General features: G+C 42.9%; 2 protein-coding genes across 2 annotated transcripts in view; one reads left to right on the top strand and one right to left on the bottom strand.

The window, feature by feature from the left end:
* Window positions 1-3,635, bottom strand: part of SNRNP40 (small nuclear ribonucleoprotein U5 subunit 40) — a 35,328-nt gene extending 31,693 nt beyond the window's left edge. The window contains exons 1-2 of the mRNA XM_032864011.1: window positions 3,445-3,635; window positions 1,155-1,284 (exon numbers count right to left, since the gene is read on the bottom strand). Coding sequence (XP_032719902.1) covers window positions 1,155-1,284; window positions 3,445-3,588 — 274 coding nt within the window. The 5' untranslated portion in view covers window positions 3,589-3,635. The remainder of the gene's footprint in view (window positions 1-1,154; window positions 1,285-3,444) is intronic.
* Window positions 3,636-3,810: 175 nt separating this feature from the next.
* Window positions 3,811-19,940, top strand: part of ZCCHC17 (zinc finger CCHC-type containing 17) — a 56,862-nt gene continuing 40,732 nt past the window's right edge. The window contains exons 1-2 of the mRNA XM_032864013.1: window positions 3,811-3,907; window positions 11,990-12,110. Of these exons, the coding sequence (XP_032719904.1) occupies window positions 12,045-12,110 (66 nt within the window). The 5' untranslated portion in view covers window positions 3,811-3,907; window positions 11,990-12,044. The remainder of the gene's footprint in view (window positions 3,908-11,989; window positions 12,111-19,940) is intronic.

The raw sequence follows: 19,940 nt of genomic DNA on the forward strand, positions 1-19,940 counted from the left end.
ATAAGTGTATCGATTCAAGAATGTTCTGCAAAATTGCAAGTGTTCCAGATGCTTGGCCACCGTTAAGTTTAAGGATCACAGTAGTAGAACATCTAAATTAAGACAGCAAAGACAGCTCTCATCTATTCTGAGGTACAGACTTATAAGCAAAGAACTAAAGGACTCACTTCATCCCATAATGCAACAAATGATGTCAGAATAAAAGACAGTCAGATGCTCCTGATATCTTCTCTCTTGCTTTTTTCTCATGACTCCTCTAAAGTGATTTTTTCAACTTATTTCTCAAAAACGGGTACTGTCAACTAGCAGCTAAGAATCTGGATGCAGAGGGTTTTTTTTGTTTTGTTTTGTTTTGTTTTTTAAGATTTTATTTTTAAGCAATCTCTACACCCAATGTGGGGCTTGAACTCATGACCCTGAGATCAAGAGTTACATGCTCTACCAACTGTTTTTAAAAAAAATTTTAAGTAGGCTCCACACCCAACATGGAGCTTGAACTCAGCCCCAAGATCAAGACTAGCATGCCCTACTGACTGGGCCAGCCACGTGCCCTGAACTCTTTTTTTTTTTTTTTTAAAGGATTTTATTTTTAAGTAATCTCTATGCCCAACATGGGGCTTGAACCCACAACCCCAAGATCAAGAGTCACATGCTTTACTGACTAAGCCAGCCAGATGCCTCTTGGATGCAGATCCTAATGACTTACAGGGAGATTATCCAACTGAGTTGTCACTTTACCATCCCCACCCCCCCTTCTTTCCGATATGCTAGGATTCTACGAGTGGATCAAGAGGAAGGTCTCACATCCGGGAAAAGGAAGCTTTCTCTCCCCTCATTACTTCCATTAACCTGGTATGCCTAGGTCTCTTATCTGGCTCAATCCACTCAAGATTTGTCTCCATGAGGAAGATATTCTCAAAGTAGGGCAACTCACTTTCCAACTAGTAACACAATCCCTTTTATATTTACCACATGGACCTTGAGGTCTATACCCAAGACCATTCAATATTCTTATTGTACTGTTTTAGCATATTAGCTATGTAGTTTGTGACATGACCGATTCAGACTGATAACCTTCTTCGGCACTGGAGGTTTTAAAAAATAATCACAACTTAGCAGACAACAATTATTCCAACTTCAGAAACTATTCTTACATATCAGTCGATCAAATCCTGCAGATGCTAAGGTGGATCCATTGGGGTGAAACTTGCAGCAGTACACTTCCCCTTCATGTCCTGAGAGCAGCATGATTGGGGCCTGAAGGGAGGAACACCTTGGAGGTCCCTGAACAAAAGACAGAAGTACAGAGTAGTCACTACATACAGGCAAAGGAGGGTGCAAAAGACATGGGTAACAATAATTGAGGAGATTTCTCCTGATTTAGAGAATGGCAACTCTTCTTATACTAACTTATGCCTCCAATTTGATCCCTTCCTGCTGTAGTGTCTAGTGTTTACCTGTTTACTAACTACTCGCTCACTCTCCTCTGGTCCCATAGCCAACTTTTAATTGCTCAAACATGTTAAGCTCATTTCTGTCCGAGGATCTTTACACTTGTTGGTCCTGATCAGAATCCTCTTCCCTTGATCCTCCTGTGTTTAGCTCCTTCCAATGTTTCCTCTTCAGAAGGTGTTTCCTTGATCACTCAAACTCAAGCAGCACCACATCTCCCCTCAGTATTCCATTACTCCTACTGTACTTCTTCACAGCACTTACCACTACCTGAAATTACCTTAAATATTTGCTCACACATTTTTTTTTCCCCCAGTAGAAAAACAGCCTTGTAAGTGTAGGGACCCTGCCTGTGTCATTCAATACTGTTTTCCCAGTCTCTAGCTCATTTAATGACTGGACTGTGCTTCCCAAACATCCTGCAGGGTACATATTACCCAGCAGTTTTGATTATGGTCTTGACACCAAGCCTAGGCTTGGACAATTCAATGAAACCCAGGCTGATACTCTTTTTCAGAGAGAAGGATGGGTGCACTATTAATGCCAAATATCTTTAGTAGTTTCTGGTTTAGTAAAAAAAAATATTACGTGCCGGGCTATTTTTCTAGGCACTGGAGAAGTAGTACTGAACAAAATAAACAATGGAGTTTGTGTTCTAGGAAAGGAGGAAGAGGAGAGAGGGAGAGAGAAAACAAAACATACAGCAGGTGGAAGGTGCTATGGAGAAAAAAAAGCAATGTGGATTAATGCATATGGGGTACTGCAATTTAAAGCAGTGTAGTCAGGAAAGTCTTCCCTGAAAAACGGGACATCTGAACAAAGATTTGCAGGAGCCGGAGTGTGTAAACCGTTTTGAAGAGCATTCTGGTAGAGTGCAGCAAATGCAAAGGCTTCGAGGCAAGAGCACGGAAGCCAGCGAAATGAGCAGCATCAGCAATGGAAAACAGGTAGATTTGAGAGATAAACGGAATATGGGCAAAAGATTTTAAGGATTTTGGTTTAACTCTGGCTGAAGTGGAAAGCCACTGAAAGTTTTCAGCTGAGGGAAACATGATCTGACCTTTAGCAAGGTTCTCCAGTCGCCGGACTGACAATAGACTGACTATACAACAGCAGAAACAGGATTACCTTTTAGGACCTCACTACAATAATGCCAGATGAGAAAATAATGGCTCAGACCACGAGTTAGTGGTGGAGGTGGCAGAAGGGGGTAGCAATTTGGTATATATATTTTGAGGATGGTGCCAGCAGGATTTGCTCACCCGCCAGTGGAAAGGTTGAGAGAGGACACACATATTTCTTGATCTGAAGCTAACAGCACAGGAAAAGAGATGTGATCATTACCTCTATCTTACAAGAAATGCAGTTAAGACTACGGATTTGGGGTTTAAAGTCTCTTTCTATCACTTACCGGGTAAATTTACAAGAGACTGCACGAAGAGTTCCTAACTCTTAAGCTGTAACCAAGATTAATGGAGTTTTCGCACACAAAGCCCTGGGTGCAGGGACTCAATGAATGTCAGCGATTGTTCGGTTGTCGTTAATAACAACACGAGTGCTGAGAAACAAAGGGGAGAGCAACTTGCCCAAAGTCCCAAAGCGAGCGGGTCTCATTCATTTCCTTCCTCCCCTCATTCATTCATTCTTTCATTCATTCATCCATCCATTCTACCACCTTTTCTGAATGTTTACTTTATGCCGGATCTCTGTGGAAGATTAAGTATGAAAAAGCCCTGGTATCGGTTTTGAGTTCAAGGTCTGTAACTTTAATTCTAACGCCCCCTCACAGGGTGGTCGAGATGCTGAAAACAGGCGTCCAACCCGGGAACGAAGGGAGCATCTGCGGGGTTGTTGACCACCTCCACAGTGCTCCCCTACTTTAACTGCAGGTAGCTATTCTCGTTCTGCCCTCGCAGTGCGGGATCACCGGGTGCCAGGCTCTCAGAGAGGAAGATGAGCGTAGGGCCGAAGGCTGTCTGCTACTTCACTTACCGCTTGCAGCAAAGCGCCAGGCGCCGTAGGCTGCTGCCCGGCTCCGGGGCCCGACCCCGCGGCTCCCAACAACAATTCATGCCGCTGCCGCTTGACTGGAACCAGTGGCAACTCTGGGCCTTTGCGCTTTTGCTGCTCTATCATGGCGGCAACCACTCTCCTCAGCGCCGCCACTGACCGCGCCGACACACTCAGGCAACGCGCGATTGGTTCCAACTTAGTTCTTCCCCTAGAACTTCCGGCTTCGAGAAACCAATCAACTTCCAGTATTCCCTTCTGCTCCGCCCCCTGAGTGCTCTCCTTTTATTGGTCAGATCTTTCTAGCGTCACGAGAGTACGGTGCCAGGATTGGTGGGTGGGGCTGGAGTCCCACCTAGGCGCGCTGTGTCTTGTGGGTGGGAGCGCTGTCTGGTTTCGGCGTTTCGCGCAATGCTGCGGCGGGGAGACCGGGAGCTGACACAGAGTAAGTGGAAGGAAGGTCGGGGGTGGGTGGCTGCGGCATCTGGAGGCAGCCCCTCGGTTGTGTGGCCTGAGTCTGGCCCTTCTCAGCTGATGGTTTTCAGGGGGCATAGGCGGGCCCCGAGGTCCCAGAGCCTGCACGTAGCAGCCTGGGTTCCCCTTCTTGGCCGAAGCAGAGCTTTGGGGTCTCTGCGGCCGCCTGAGGCCCTCGACCGCTGACTTGTTCGTCCAGCGCTTGCCTTGTCCAGCCCTGTGCCCAGGGAGGAAAGCCTTGTCTCCCGGCTGCACCAGGCTCCTCTCTGGCTGAGGAGGCCGACTTGTTTCTGGCAGCGATTGTGCAGTCTTTGACTAGGGCCTGCTCAGTCCTCTCAGAGAGACGGAGATGAGAGGAATATCCGACCCCTGCTTCTCCAGAGCACGGTCTTTTGAGAAATTTGAATTCATATCTGGGAACTAGGTCTCTCCTTAATTGTCCAGCTGGTACTGGAAAGGGCTTTGAGGATACATGGTGAACCAAAGATGGTCCCAGACCTCAGGGGTTTGAGTCCGGGAGGGCAAACCTGTTAAACGGTGATCTCACTAAAGAACTGTAAAAGACCTGCTGCTTAGGAGACGTGCCTGATGCTATGAGTGCCTGAAATAAGCAGAAAGGCGTCTGTGAGGAAAAGATGCCTGAATGGATACCTGAAGGAAGGATTCTAATTACTTGGGTCAGGGGAGGAAGGCAGAATATCCCATATAGAGCAGCATGTGCAGGGGCCCTGTGGTGAATCAGAGGAAAATGACTATAAGGCAAAAAAGAGGCCACTGTGGCCAGTACAGAGGGAAAGAAGGAGAGTCTCCTACAGGTTGCAGCGGGAGGTGGGTAGAGGTGCAGGACTTTTACTTCAAGACCGATGAGAAACCACTGCGGCGTTGTTGTTGTTGTTGTTGTTGTTGTTGTTGTTGGAGAGAGTGGTGAGGTGGGAGAGGTGGCTTGATCCCTCAGTCTCAGTAGCATAAACAGGTTGGAGGAATGATAAATGCAGATAGACCACTTAGGTGAGAGAGATAAGCAATGAGGACTGCAGAGAACTGGACAGATTCTAGAGATAAGGAGGTAAAATCAATAGAACTTAGTGATGGATTAGATTCAGGGAGTGAAAGAGAAATCAAACATAACTCCTGGGTTTCTGGCTTATGCAACAGGGTAGTTCTTTTTTTGGATGTGGAAGGGAGAGGTCATTCATGAGATCCAGGAGGCAGTTTGAAATACAGCTTTGGAACTCAGAGATGTTTTGGGAAATATTTAGCTGGGAGTAATTTGCAGATGGGTGATAATTGAGACATAGGTGTGGGTAAGATCAACTGAGAGAACCTCGCATGGTCCCAGCATGTGATGGCCAAGAACAGGAACAGGACTCCACAAGAGAAACAGAAGAGCTAGGGTAGAGGACCAGAAGAATGTTGTCTCAGCAGCAGGAAATTGTCTGTGTTAGGAACTCCTGGAATTCAGGGGTGCCTGGGTGGCTCACATGGTAAAGCGTCTGCCTTCGGCTTGGATCGTGATCCTAGGGTCCTAGGATCAAGTCCTGCATCGGGCTCCCTGCTCGGTGGGGATCCTGCTTCTCCCTCTCCTTCTGCTTCTCCCCTCTGCTTGTGCTCTTTCTCTCTCTCTCTCTGTCAAGTAAATAAATAAAATCTTTAAAAAAAAAAAAAGATATCCATGAACTGATCCCATTAAAAGAAAATCCTGGAATTTAAGTATCATCAGAATTGAAAAAAGTCTGTTGGCTTTATCTTCATGGAGCTTATGGTGTCCTTCATGAGAGTTGGTGTGATGGGACCAGAAGCCAGATAGGAGGCAAAAACTCAAGAGAAGGAAATGAAGCCAGTGAATCTAGGGAGTATTTTCCATACATATGATTGTAAAGGAGAGGAGAGGATGTGGAAGCTAAGGGAGATGAGAGGTCATCAAGGACCCAATTTAGAGGGCGATGGAGAAATTGAAAATGCAAGAGAGAAATTGAGTCATTGATAGTGTTCTGAGAACATGGGAATGGATGGGATCCAAAGTACAGTTAGAGCAATCTTAGGAAGATGGGAATGAAAGAAGTTTTTCCAGTTAATAGAAAGGAAGAAGAAAATGAAGGCAATAGGCACAGGTTGTTTCTGTGTTTTATACTGGTAAAATGAGTTTTCTCATGGCTTCTATTTTTTCTGTAAAGCAGGTGATGGGATCATATACTTAGAGGGAGAGGAGGTCAGAGATTTGAGATTGTAGAAAGGATGAAAGTCATTGTAGATTGTGGGAGAATGAGTAGACCAGAGAAACGTAGAATTTTCTTGCAGAATTAAGGGCCCATTTGAGGGGCGCCTGGGTAACTCAGTCGTTAGGCATCTGCTTTCGGCTCAGGTTACAACCCCGGGGTCCTGGGGTCGAACCCCACCTCGGGTTCCTTACTTGGCTGGAATACTGCCTCTCCCTCTCTCTCTCCCACTCCCCCTGCTTGTATTCCCTCTCTCACTATGTCTCTGTCAAATAAATAAAATATTTGAAAGGGAAAAAAAATACAAAGAGTGTCTTTATAGAATTGTAGTATGTACTTAAAAAAAGGTCCACTTGAGGTTGGAGATTGTATTTTTTTTTTCTAGGAATATTAGGCTGTTCAGTGTAGGCATGGAGAAGACATATCCAGGGATAGTGAGGACCGGGGATTTGACTTGCTCAGCATACTTTCCACCTCTTAATGTGCCTTCTCTTACTGAAAAGTTTGGGATGCTAAAAGCAATTTCCTAGACTCCTTTGCACCTAAGGTGAGAATTAAATTTGGAACTGAGTTAGATGTGGAGACAAAAAGGGTGAGAGCCATCCAGTTTCGCTGGCAAGTATCATAGCAGAGGCACTGGATTTCTTTAGTCAACAACTTTCTGGTTTAGTGACTTTCTGCAATGATAGCCATAACTTTCTTGATCATGGCAAAGACTTATTTTGTGGGTTAAGACTTGTTCCTGTAAGTTCTAAGGGAGCCTTCTCCTGTAGCCCTTCAAGTAATTTTGTAAGGCACATAATACCTGGCAATAACTCCTTTTCCACTTAACTTAGCTAGCATGGGTTCTGTTGTCTGCAGTTATACTCCACTCATGCCAGAAAGGTGAGCTGTAAAGACATGGAGTTAAAGGGAGGTCATTCTAATTATTAAAATGATGGGCCCTGGGATCCAAGCTGGAGAGGGCTAACAGGTTGGAAGAAAGTAGAGTTCAATAGATTAGGGTTCTAAAGAGGTCAAAGAACAGTATTCTCTGCTACAGGACTTCCATTTATCCTTTGGTTGTCACCTCTTAAACTTCCCTATGTCCTCCAAACCCTTGCTCTCTCTTGTTTTCTCAGTACTTTGAACCTAGCCACCATTTTTAGCGGTGATCACACTTGTAGTTAGCTAAGACAAGTAAAGCTTTTAGGTTAATGCATGGCAAATAAACACTGACGTACTAGCTGTTGTTATCAGAGGTCTTGGAGAACCTCCAGGATTATTGATTGTAACAATAGTGTGGGATAGAGTACTGGCCATGGGGTCTAGTGCCAACATGGTTAGCTGTAAGCAGCCTTTGTCAAGTCACTTGATGTCTGTTAACCTCATTTTCAGCTAAATAAAAATAACATGCTAAATGAACTTCATAATTCCTTTTCAGCTTTCACGTTTTATGAGACCATTTTTGTGTGTGGTGTGTTTTTGTTTTGTTTTGTTTCATTTTACTATTTTTTCTCTTTCCTGCTTTTGGACATTTTCTTAACTGATCCATGACTGAAGTTCAAAAAGGAAGAATCATCTATCTAAGATAGTCATTCTAGTAATTTGGTGGGGAGGAGGAATTTTGGCTCTCAGTCTCCCACCTTCTGAACTCACCAATATATTGGGTGGAACTAATTTCGTCTGCATTCTTTAGGGCAGAATGCTTTCTCCCTTCTTTCTTTACCTGTGTTTAGCACATAGTGAGGCTCTATTCACTCATTCAAAAAGAAAAAAAAAGAAAACAACAACAACAACAACAACTTTGAGTACCTATTGTATACCAGACACTGGGAAGAGAAAAACCAAGTAAGAAATGGTCCTTGGTTGCGTGTTTGGATGAATGAATCCAGACCCAGCTCATCATTACCTCCTCCAAGACTGATGCCCTTCTGATGCTGACTCCCCATTGGAATCTCTAATGTTGGGACTTAGTTTGTATTAGAAATTATAATAAGATTTAGGTGTGGGTTGCATATTCTTTCTGAGGCGGTGTAGAATAGTGGTTGAGAATGCAGGCTCTGGAGTCATTATTCTGTCTTTGTTGATACCCCAGTATTTTTACTTTTCACCGGATTCTCTCAATTCTTATATACAGGTTAAAGATAAATTAGAATTCCTTTAACTCTCAGGGTTTTTTTTTATCTAGTTAGTATTGTTCTGTAGCAACCACAACAAATCCAAATCCAAAGAAACAAATACAACGAAAAAATCATGGCCAGATCAGTAAGGTGTCACTTGAAGTTCCAAAGGTGCTTTAAGTATCTTACTGATGTAGTAATTGTTCTATGGACTTCTCATTGCTTGAGAGAAGAGAGAACAGGGTTTTTTAAAAATTTTTTTTCTTTTTTAGTTGCATGCACATTAAAAACAGCTTTTAAACGATCACAAAATTGTGGAAGTACAGTACAAATAACATTTTTTAATGAATTATTTGAGAGTTAAGTTGCTGACTGGATGCCTCATCATCCCTGAATACTTTAGTTTTCCTATAAAAAAGGACATTCTCTTATATAATCACAATATAACTCCTGTAATCAGAAAGTTAATATTGCATTACTACCTCTACTCTCCAGGCGCTGCTTCTCATTCTTGGCACTGATTCATCATTCTGGACAGCCCAATATGTGGATGTCGTCATTACCCTGCTCCTTTCCACACTGGGTTGCTCTTTTTATTTTTTAAGATTTGATGGAAAGAGAGACAGCCAGAGAGGGAACACAAGTAGGGGTGTGGGAGAGGGAGAAGCAGGCTTCCCACAGAGCTGGGAGCCTGGCGCCAGGCTTGATCCCAAGACTTGAGCCAAGACTTGAGCTGAAGGCAAACACTTAATGACTGAGCCACCCAGGTGCCCTGCTGAGTTGCTCTTCTTTGCAAATTTCCTCCTCACCCAACATAGGTTCTGTCCTCACTCTGGGCCACCATTTGTCTGCTACACCTCTCATTCCCACAGTGTATTTTTCTTGCTCTGTCCCTTGCTTTGGGAAGTGGGTGGCTAGTAATTGGGTCCATGTTGCATTCCTACATATTCTATTATTGTTTAAAACATTCAAAGAAAACGAAGCACTTACGGTAGATATTCTGTTTCTAGAATTATTGCAAAGCAGCTCCAAATGATGTACCTTGATCTTTATCAGTTTACTTGCTCTTTGACGTCTACAGATGTGGTCTTATTTGACTGGACTATATGTATCTCAATGTTTGTTCGTTTTTTTATAAGATTTTATTTATTTATTTGACGGAGAGAGAGATCACAAGTAGGCAGAGCAGCAGTCAGAGAGAGAGGGGGAAGCAGGTTCCCTGCTGAGCAGAGAGCCCGATGTGGAGCTCAATCCCAGGACCCTGGATCATGACCTGACCCGAAGGCAGAGGCTGAATCCACCGAGCCACCCAGGCGCCCCCTCAAATAAATAAATCTTAAAAAAATAAAAAACAACCTCGGATTAACTGAGGAGCTTCTGAATAACCACCATCAAACTCTAGTATCTTTCTTACTTTTTTTCCCCCCTAAGATTTTAGTTATTTGAGAGAGTGAGAGAGAAAGCAAGAGCATGAGCACACACACAGGGAGAGGGAGAGAGAGAAGCAGACTCTCCACTGAGCAGGGAACCTGGTTCGGGGCTTGATCCCAGGACCTGGAATCATGATCTGAGCTGAAGGCAGACATTTAATCAACTGGGCCACCCAGGTGCCCCCAGAACTCTAGGTTTCTACAGAATGTAATTTGAAAGAAAATTTTAAGTTCCATTTTTTAAAAATGGCAACCCTCTGCTTTCGTGAAATTGTAAACCTGTTACTGTTACGTTTCAGGATTTCCCTCAGTACTGCATACTGCTTTCTTTCCTGAAGAAATGCGCAGGGTTTCTCAGGGTAGTGTTCTATAGAAGGAGCCAATAGGAGAGCTTTAAGTTACGTGGTCATATACTTACCACAGCAGAAATCTGTAAGAATCAACTTAAGATTTTTTCTACTTTTATCGCTCTTCCCATGACCTTTGTGTAGAAGGAACAGGTGATCAACTAAGACGTTTGAGCTCAATTTAGGTGTCCTAACCGCTGATGCCTCTATGGATTCTATACCTGACTGTATGGATTCTATACTTCACTAGTGTTCCCAGAGCTGGAGGAATTAAGGTCTCTTGATAGAGCCACTGGCCTCAGGTCAATAACCTTTATTCTAGGATGTGAGGTGAGAAATGCTGGTTAGAGGGAGGGAAAGATTGGAGATGAGCCTGCATAGCTGGGAAGTGGAATAAGCAGGATCTAACCAGGCTGTGATACATGGATTTAACCTGTTTATCAGCCATTTCTCAAGAACTGACAAATCTGACTCCATTCTATGTTCTATTAGTAAAGTAATAAAAACCACCTATGGCTGATATAAGCCGAAAAGCACAAGTTTATTGCAAGGATACAAAGTTCTCTTACAGAACTCAAGGAGAAGGATGTAGGAACCTGGGGATGATACTAGGACCAGGATTTGGAAGACTGATAGGATTTTCTCTCATTTTTGTTTTAAGTGAGGCAGTTCAATTAATGGATGGTCCTGTAGATCAGGAAGACTTTGCAAAACTAGGACCCAAAGTCGTCATATGAAAGTGAGGGGGTTGAGGAGAGAAGAAGGTATTTGGATATGAAAATCTAAGGAAAACAGAGTTTCAAGTCTTATTGTCAGGAAGTGTAATTGGGATGAAAAAGATACCCGAGGGCAGTACCATTAGATTTATCTTCATGTAGCAGTGATTTATCCAGCAGAATAAAGTGGCATGGTTAAGAGCCACTAGACTGCAAGTTCCCTCTCTGTTTAAAACAGGAGACTGAGCAAGAGTATCCATAAGGTCCCTTCCAACTCCAAAGTGGTAACGTTTTACTCAGGCAGCATCACCATCATCCAGGAGCTTGTGGAAATGTACAATCTCAGGCACCACTTCAGACTTACTGAATTGCAGTCTGCATTTTAACGTGATTCATAAATAGTTAAGTAAATTTGGTAGGGGCGCCTGAGTGGCTCAGTGGGTTAAAGCCTCTGCCTTCGGCTGAGGTCGTGATCCCAGGGTCCTGGGATCGAGCCCCGCATCGGGCTCTCTGCTCGGCGGGGAGCCTGCTTCTACCTCTCTCTCTGCCTGCCTCTCTGCCTACTTGTGATCTCTGTCAAGTAAATAAATAAAATCTTAAAAAAAAAAAAGAATATCACCTACAGCTTAGAGTTTTGAGGATTAAATGAGATATTGGCTGTTTGGTGCTTAGCACGGTACCTGGACATTCTTGATAAGTGTTACCTCTTATTACTATTACTCCCTTTTTAAAAATTCAGTTTCAGGGCGCCTGGGTGGCTCAGTGGGTTAAGCCGCTGCCTTCGGCTCAGGTCATGATCTCAGGGTCCTGGGATCGAGTCCCGCATCGGGCTCTCTGCTCAGTGGGGAGCCTGCTTCCCTCTCACTCTCTCTGCCTGCCTCTCTGCCTACTTGTGATCGTTCTCTGTCAAATAAATAAATAAAATCTTTAAAAAAAAAATTCAGTTTCACACACACACATCTCAAAGCCTTCCTTCGACAAAAGAATAGTAACAATAGCGATTAGAAAAAAAAAAAACAAACAAAACAGACTAATGGCCTTGGGTAAGTATCAATTGGGAAAAAAAGGATCCAAGTTTCCACAACTCCTCATGATGACTGTGGGCAAAAGAGATGTGGATGAAAGCGCTTAGTGTTAAATCTAATGCCATTATTCTGTAGAGACTAGCAGGGGATTATGTGCACATTTCTTCTTTAATGCAGATGTCTTTCGCATGTTGTCGGTCTTATTTCTTTGTGACAGGACACTTGAATTAGCTTCAGCAGAAGAGAAATGGAGGAGCCATAGAACATTAAGGATGAATTCAGGAAGACCCGAGACCATGGAGAACTTGCCGGCTCTCTACACTATTTTCCAAGGAGAGGTATATTCTTTTTGGCCTTAAAAACTTTCCATTTGTGTTAAGCATAGTTGAGGGGTGAAAAGCAGCTGGGTTTGGAGCTTCTGTCCGCTTGAGAATATGTGGAGCATCGCAGTTCAAACAGGAAGGACTAGTGGAACATCTGGCTACTATTTATACCTCCTCTAAACTCCAGACTCCTAACTGCATACTTGACATCTTCATCTGGGTACCTCACAGCATGTCTACTTAATGTTTTAAACTGAATTTTTTCTTGCTTTCTTTCTTCTAAAATAAATTTATTTTTTAAAATAATCTCTACACCTAACATGTGGCTCAGACTCACCCTGAGGTCAAGAGGCAGATGCTTCACCGCCTGAGCCAGCCAGGTGCCCCTGAATTTTTTCTTTTCTTTTCTTTCTTTCTTTCTTAATTTTTTTTTTTAAAGATTTTATTTATTTATTTGACAGATAGAGATCACAAGTAGGCAGAGAAGCAGGTAGAGAGAGAGGAGGAAGCAGGCTTCCCGCTGAGCGGAGAGCCTGATGCGGGCTTGATTCCAGGACCTTGGGATCATGACCTGAGCTGAAGGCAGAGGTTTTAACCCACTGAGCCACTGAGGAGCCCCTGAATTTTTAGTTTCTAACCAGATCTTTTCTTTTAGTCTTTCCCATCTCAGCACATGGAACCACTGTCCTTTCAGGTACCCATGCTAAATGTCTGGACATCATCCTTCATTTCTCCTCTTGATTCGATCTTGATTTTCTCTCTTCCTCCAGTCCATCAGCAAGTTGTACTATTGCTTCCTCCCAGATATATCTTTTGAATGCATACTTCTTTATCCCTGTGGCACCCCATTAATTCATGCTCTCCATTTCTTCTTAAGCCACTGGGGTCTCTATGCCTGTCTCTGTGCCTGTAGACTATATGTCTGTAGTCCCTCTTTAATCTGGACTTGGCCTTTGCCTACCCTGTGTGGTTTTGTTCTATTCTACTCGCATACCAGCCACACTGGCTTCCTTACCACTCTGAGCATTCTAAGCTTGCTTCCTTCTCAGGACTTTTGTACATGCTGTGTCCAACTACCCCACTCTCCCACTAACTTCTTTTCATGTTTTAGGTCTTGACCCTAAGGTCTCCTCAGAGATATTTTCCCCACCATAAATAAATAGGCTCACCCTATATTTGTGTACTTGTGTAATATCCGTCTTTCTCATAAGACACTAAGCTCCATGAGGGCAGACCCCTGTGTGTTTTGTTTGTGGTTGTAGCTCTCAGTCCCAGCTAGTTGGATAGAAAATAACAGGTGCCCATTACATCTGTGGTGACTGAATGATCAGCCTTTGAAGAAGAAGGCATTGTATTTGTAGAGCACGCAAAACCTGGATTCCTGTCCTAGTGCTTTTACTTTGTGATTCTTTTTTTTTTTTTTTTTAAGATTTTTATTTATTTGACAGAGATCACAAGTAGGCAGAGGCAGGCAGAGAGAGAGGAGGAAGCAGGCTCCCTGCAGAGCAAGGAGCCCTATGCGGGACTCTATCCCAGGACCCTGGGATCATGACCTGAGCCGAAGGCAGAGGCTTTAACCCACTGAACCACCCAGGCGCCCATTACTTAGTGATTCTTGAGACCACCCCTTACTCTCTTCGAGTCTTGGTTTTCTCATTTGTTAAACAGAGATAATCATTTCTTTCATAGGATTGCCATGATGGTTAAATAAGCTATCATCTATAAAAACAATGCCTGAGATAGAGTAAGAATTCATTAACATTATCTTCCTCCTCTCAAAGCAATATTTTAACAGTATCATTCTTACTTGCTTTATGGTTGTTCATACTTGCTTTATGGTTGACAGTTTCATCTTCTGATAATGGGAGGTCTTTGAGGGCAGACTTTGTGTCTGTCAGTTGGCTATAGATAATTGTGGCTCTTGACTTCTGTTAAGTCAGTCCCAACTTGTAAAGTTAAGATACAAAGGATAATGTTCTAGCAAATAGTAAACACTTCTGCTCTTCAGAGCCTTTGTCTTTTTTCTTTAAGGCCTGTGGTGTTCCTAGAGATCAGTGAGGTACCAGGGCTCAGAAGGGGAAGTGGGTAGCACTAGAGATGAAATTGATTTTCCTGATGATGAAGTTTGTTTGTCAGGTGTTGCACAGAAGGCAAAGAAGAGTGCTGTGCCCTTCACAGACTGACTCAGATTTCTGAAGTGACTCTTGCCCGACAGCTGCTTAAATAAAGTGGGACTTGAACTAGTGTAGGTTTTATATGTTACTTTTAAGGATGGATGGTCTAGGGTAATGTTTGGGGAGAACTTAGTAGTCCTAGCTTAGTGTTTCAGGAGCACGTTTTGAAAAAAAATGATGGTTTAGGGCGCCTGGGTGGCTCAGTGGGTTGAATCTCTGCCTTCGGCTCGGGTCATGATCTCAGGGTCCTGGGATCGAGTCCCGCATTGGGCTCTCTGCTTAGCAGGGAGCCTGCTTCCTCCTCTCTCTCTCTGCCTGCCTCTCTGCCTACTTGTGATCTCGCTCTGTTAAATAAATAAATAAAATCTTAAAAAAAAAAAAAGATGGTTTAGAAATGACTGGAATTAGGGAGAGAGAAGTTGCTTGATATATCAGAAAGAAGAAACTATTTTTCAGAATATTCATCCACAAATATTTAATGAGTACCTGATATTTCAAAGAAGACTCAGTTACATTAAAATTCAAAAATTGTCAGCATCACATATGTTAGTACTTTCCTACATTCTGTGTCATTGACTCTCCAAAAAATTATTACCCTCGTTTATGGATAAGGAAACTCCTCTCAAAAGTTAATTAATTGCCCAGTGGTTAATAAATAACAAAACTGGGATTTTATTTTATTTATTTTTTAAAAAGATATATTTATTTATTTTAGAGAGAGAGAAAGAAGGAGAGTGGGAGAAAGGTTGCAGGGAGAGGGGAAGCAGACTCCCTGCTGAGTGTAGAGCCCCGTGCCACCCAGGTGCCCCCAAAATGGGATTTTAAATCAAGTCCTTTCTCCAAGTCTGCTTTCTGCTAAACTGCTCCTGGGGTGTCCAACTTATCAAAAATGCATGGAGGAACCAAAAGAACCTTAGAACTCTTCTAACTGAATTGAAATATAGAAAGAGGGTTGATCGTAAATCTAGTTGTTCCATAGTCATTTGGCTTTCAGTAACAGCATTTATCACAGTCTGTCTTGTATGATTATTACTTGTTTGTGTGTGTTTGTCTCCTCCACTAGAGTATGAGTTACTAGAGAGGAAGGGCCGTGGTTATCTCATATATCTTGGTAACTACATCAAATTTATTTCAAAATAGGCTGGACATTTTTTAAAGTGTTTTTATTTCACAGTACCTAACATGATATCTTGCATGTAAGTGCTCAGCAAATTTTTTTTTTTTAAGATTTTATTTATTTTTTTGATAGAGATCACAAGTAGGCAGAGAGGCAGGCAGAGAGAGAAGGGGGGAAGCAGGCTCCCTGCTGAGCAAAGAGCCTGATGCAGGGCTTGATCCCAGGACCCTGAGATCATGACCTGAGCTGAAGGCAGAGGCTTAACCCACCGAGCCACCCAGGCACCCAAGTACTCAGCAAATGTTTGAATAAAATTGAACCCAAGCCTCTTTGGACCAATCTGCCTTGAAGAAACCGGTGATATAGACCATAACCTAGCAGTTTTTCTCTTAGCAGGCTCAGCAAGGCTGGGGAGCCCAGTGACTGAATAAGTGAGAAGCCAGTATTCATCCTTCTCTCATCCTCTGAGAGGTTATCTTGGTGTTGGGGTTGATGAAGTGTGGTAGCAGGTATAAGCGTAGCTTATACCACCAATTGGGATTTGGCTCAGCCCAGCCATAGGCAAAGAAATGCTTAGGGAAGTTTGGTGTTGGTGAGGTGGAAATGGCATTGAACTAGAAGTGAAAAGACTTCTGTTCTTGCTACTTTCCACCTTTGTGACTTTGGACAAGTAATATAGGTCTCTGAGCCTCAAGTTGGTCCCTCACATTATGGAGTAACTACTTTTAAGGCCAATGCAGCCTCTACTCCAAAGATGATAAATTCATTTTGCCTGAGCCCTGAGTTTAGTTGATATAATTACTGAATTTTTTCCCCTGAGTTATTTGACTAATTATTCTTGGGACACCAGGCAGACTGTGTGATCCTCTACAGCAGGTGCCATTCTATTAATTTCAACTCTGACTGCACCCTAGGAGACACAGTGATGGAAACACCTGGTACTGGAAATAGGCAAGAATGCCTTTTCCTGACTAAACAGTTGAGTGCATCCATTCTGGAGCACATTAACTTTTCCTTTTGGGAAAGGCCAAATTAAGGTCTGTTAATGGTATTTCCTCAAAAGATCATAATGTGACACTGGAGTTCAGGATTGAAAAGTGAGATGGTGTTAATTTACAGCAGCAAGGTGAGTTGGGCTCCAAATTCCAGATGGTTCTTTTAAGTTTGTTAGATAACTCTGTCCTTAATAATGTTGTTATGCAGTAAGAAACACCTTAGTCATCTTTCTAGATCTGTGGAGCTAAAGTCAGTTACTAAATTAAAGCAAAAGCTGAGGCGCCTGGGTGGCTCAGTCATTTGGGTGGCCGACTCTTGATTTTGGCTCAGGTCATGGTCTCCGGGTCATGGGATCTAGCCCCAGCTGGGCTCTGTGCTGGGCGTGGAGCCTGCTTGGGATTCTTTCTCTCCCTCTCTCTTTTCCTCACTTCTTGCTTACATGCGTGCATGCGCATGTTCTCTATCTTTCTCTCTCTTAAAAAAAAAAAAAAAGTTTAAAAGCAAAAGCCTTTAGTTGGTCCAGAAAGAAGGGATTTGCTTTTATTATAATTAAAAATTTACAATCTTGGGCACCTGGCTGGCTCAGTTGGTTAAGTGACTGCCTTCGGTTCAGGTCATGATCCTGGAGTCCCAGAATCAAGTCCTACATTGGGCTTCCTGCTTAGCAGGGAGGCTGCTTCTCCCTCTGACCTTCTCCCCTGTCATGCTCTCTCTCTCTCACGCTCTCTCTCTCTCTCTCTCTCAAGTGAATAAATTTTTTAAAAAAATTTAAAAAAAAGTTACAGTCTTATCTGTATCCATGTAGCCCTGTTTTGTAGAAAACAACTTGCTTTGTGTACTTGGGTAAGCACTTTGTGTCTCTGGTCTTCCTTTCCTCATTTGAAGTATGATAGGATCACACCAGCTAATCTCTGACAACTTTCCTCCAGTTTCACCTTACCTTGATTTTAAGTACTAGTATCTGCCTCATTGTACTGTTTCTTTGGGACTGTCTGGTCCCTACCCCAGTACAACGTATTCATCAGAATAAAAGAGGACTTTTGGTTCTTGGGGCACCTGGTTGGCTCAGTCATTTAGGTGTCTAACTTTAGCTCAGGTCATGATCTCAGGATCCTGGGATTGAGTCCCTCTCCTGGCTCTGTGCTCAGCGGGGAGTCTGCTTCTCCTTCTCTCTCCACCCCTCCTCCTGCTCATGTGCACTCTCTCAAATAAATAAAATCTTTAAAAAAAAAAAAAGAAGCTTTTGGTTCTTAACCCATTAATGCTGTGTCATAGAGTTATTTCAAGTGTTCATTTAAAAATATGAGGCAAATGGAAGTTTTTGTTTCTTTCCATCCTAACATTGAGATGAGTAATGATGTTTGGTGGAGTGAGAGGCACTGGACTAGGCATCAGGGGATCTAGGTTCTGTGCCTTGTGTCTAGGTTAGTTGTGTTTCCATTAGTCACTAACTGTTTTTTGTGCATTAGTGTCTCAAACTGTAAATTATCAAAATGCCACAATTTGGGGTGCCTGGGTGGCTCAGTTGTTACGTGTCTACCTTCAGCTCAAGTCATGATCCCAACATCCTGGGATCGAGCCCCATATTGGGCTCCCTGCTCAGTGGGAAACCTGCTTCTCCTTTTTCCTGCTGCTCCCCCTGCTTGTGTTCCCTCTCTTGCTGTCTCTCTCTGTCATAAATTTAAAAAATCTTTTTTTTTTTTTTAAAGCCACAATTTGTTAAATGTACTTTAGGTGCCAGGTATCACTGTGAGGCACTTTGTGTGCATCATTTGTTATCTGCTGGAGGAAAGTGACTATACTTGGATACTTGGGCCCTGAAGGGCAAGCTGTGTTCAACATCTCACAGCTAAGGAGTGGCAGAGCTGGATTAGAAGCCACATCTTTCACTCCAAAGCCTGTGCTCTTTCTAAAGCTACACTATTCCACCTCATCTGCAGCACGGGCCCTACCATGTATACTTCTGAAGATCGTTCCCAGGAGCAGATAAAATGTCAAATGTCACATTGCTTCTGTGTTAAAAATTTATTTATTTATTTATTTATTTAAAGATTTTTATTTATTTATTTGACACACACAGAGAGAGATCAAAGTAGGCAGAGAAGCAGGCAGAGAGAGGGGGGGAAGCAGGCTCCCCGCTGAGCAGAGAGCCCGATGCAGGGCTCGATCCCAGGACCCTCAGATCATGACCTGAGCCAAAGGCAGAGGCTTAACCCACTGAGCTACCCATTAGCCCCTGTGTTAGAATTTTATAGTTCAAGGGAACTTATGAGCAGTTCTAGTGTAGTTAAGACTCACTGGGTTCAGATCCCAGCTGTGCTGCTTGACTAGCTTTGAGTTTTGGGTAAGTTGCTTGGTCTGTCCATCAGTTTGTCATCAAATGAGAACAATAACAGTACCAATATCATATGGTATCACGAGGAGTATGTAAAAGAAAAGCACTTTGAGGGGCACCTGGGTGGCTCAGTGGGTTAAAGCCTCTGCCTTCGGCTCAGGGCATGATCCCAGGGTCCTGGGATCGAGCCCCGGATCGGGCTCTCTGCTCAGCGGGGAGCCTGCTTCGCCCTCTCTCTCTACCTGCCTCTCTGCCTACTTGTGATCTCTGTCTGTCAATAAAAATAAATAAATAAATAAATAAATAAATAAATAAAAGAAAAGCAGTTTGAACAGCGTTTCACACATAGTGAGTAGTCAGTGTGTATTAGTGAACAGCGGTGCAGTGGGGCTTGACTCGTCCTATTCACTCATCTTCTCTTAGTTTTGGTGAAGCTGATACAGTGAGTACCTGAGATGAAACAACTAATTAAAGTCACTGAAAAAATAAAGCTTATGTCTGTAAGATTATATTGAATACTTTATAAATAATAATGAATTTAGTGATAAATATGGAATTTAGTGACAGTTTTAATCCCACTCCCCGGGTTGAGGAGTGGGCTAGAGGATGGATGGGAGGCAGAGATAGAGTTTGGGATAATGTTTTATCTGGCAGGGGTTCTGGGCCTTTCATTACTATTGCCTGTTACATAGACCCATTAAGCCTCTAACTTCTCCATCTTAGGGCACCTCCACAAAAGACTCAGGGACAACTCTTTTTCTCTCTCATTACATCTTTCTAGGTTCTGTTACATATCTGTATTGGTATTTTCTGTAGTTGTCTTGTAAAATCTAAGACTGGTTTGGAGTTAAATAGAGCAGGCTATATCATCAGTTTTGACTTGAAGTTTAGGAGAAAGGACTGTCCTATATAATCCATCCCAAATTATTAAAGTTCTCTGTATTGGGATTGGGGATCTCAGCCCTAGCTAATAGAAGGTGTAACTTTATTACCAGATTTTCTGCTGTGTGTTCCTTTTCTTCAAATATCTCCTTTGGGGATTTCAGTACGTGTGGGATTTGGACATCCCTAGATTTTGTCATACTATCTGACAACACTCCAATCTCAGCAGTGTGTTTCATGTGTTCAAAAAGAACAGAAAGAATATTTGACAGAACATAGTTTTTTTTTTTTTTAAAGATTTTATTTATTTATTTGACAGACAGAGATCACAAGTAGATGGA

Source organism: Lontra canadensis, unplaced genomic scaffold (genome assembly GCF_010015895.1).
Source record: "Lontra canadensis isolate GAN:19392208 unplaced genomic scaffold, GSC_riverotter_1.0 scaffold25, whole genome shotgun sequence".
Taxonomy (NCBI): domain Eukaryota; kingdom Metazoa; phylum Chordata; class Mammalia; order Carnivora; family Mustelidae; genus Lontra; species Lontra canadensis.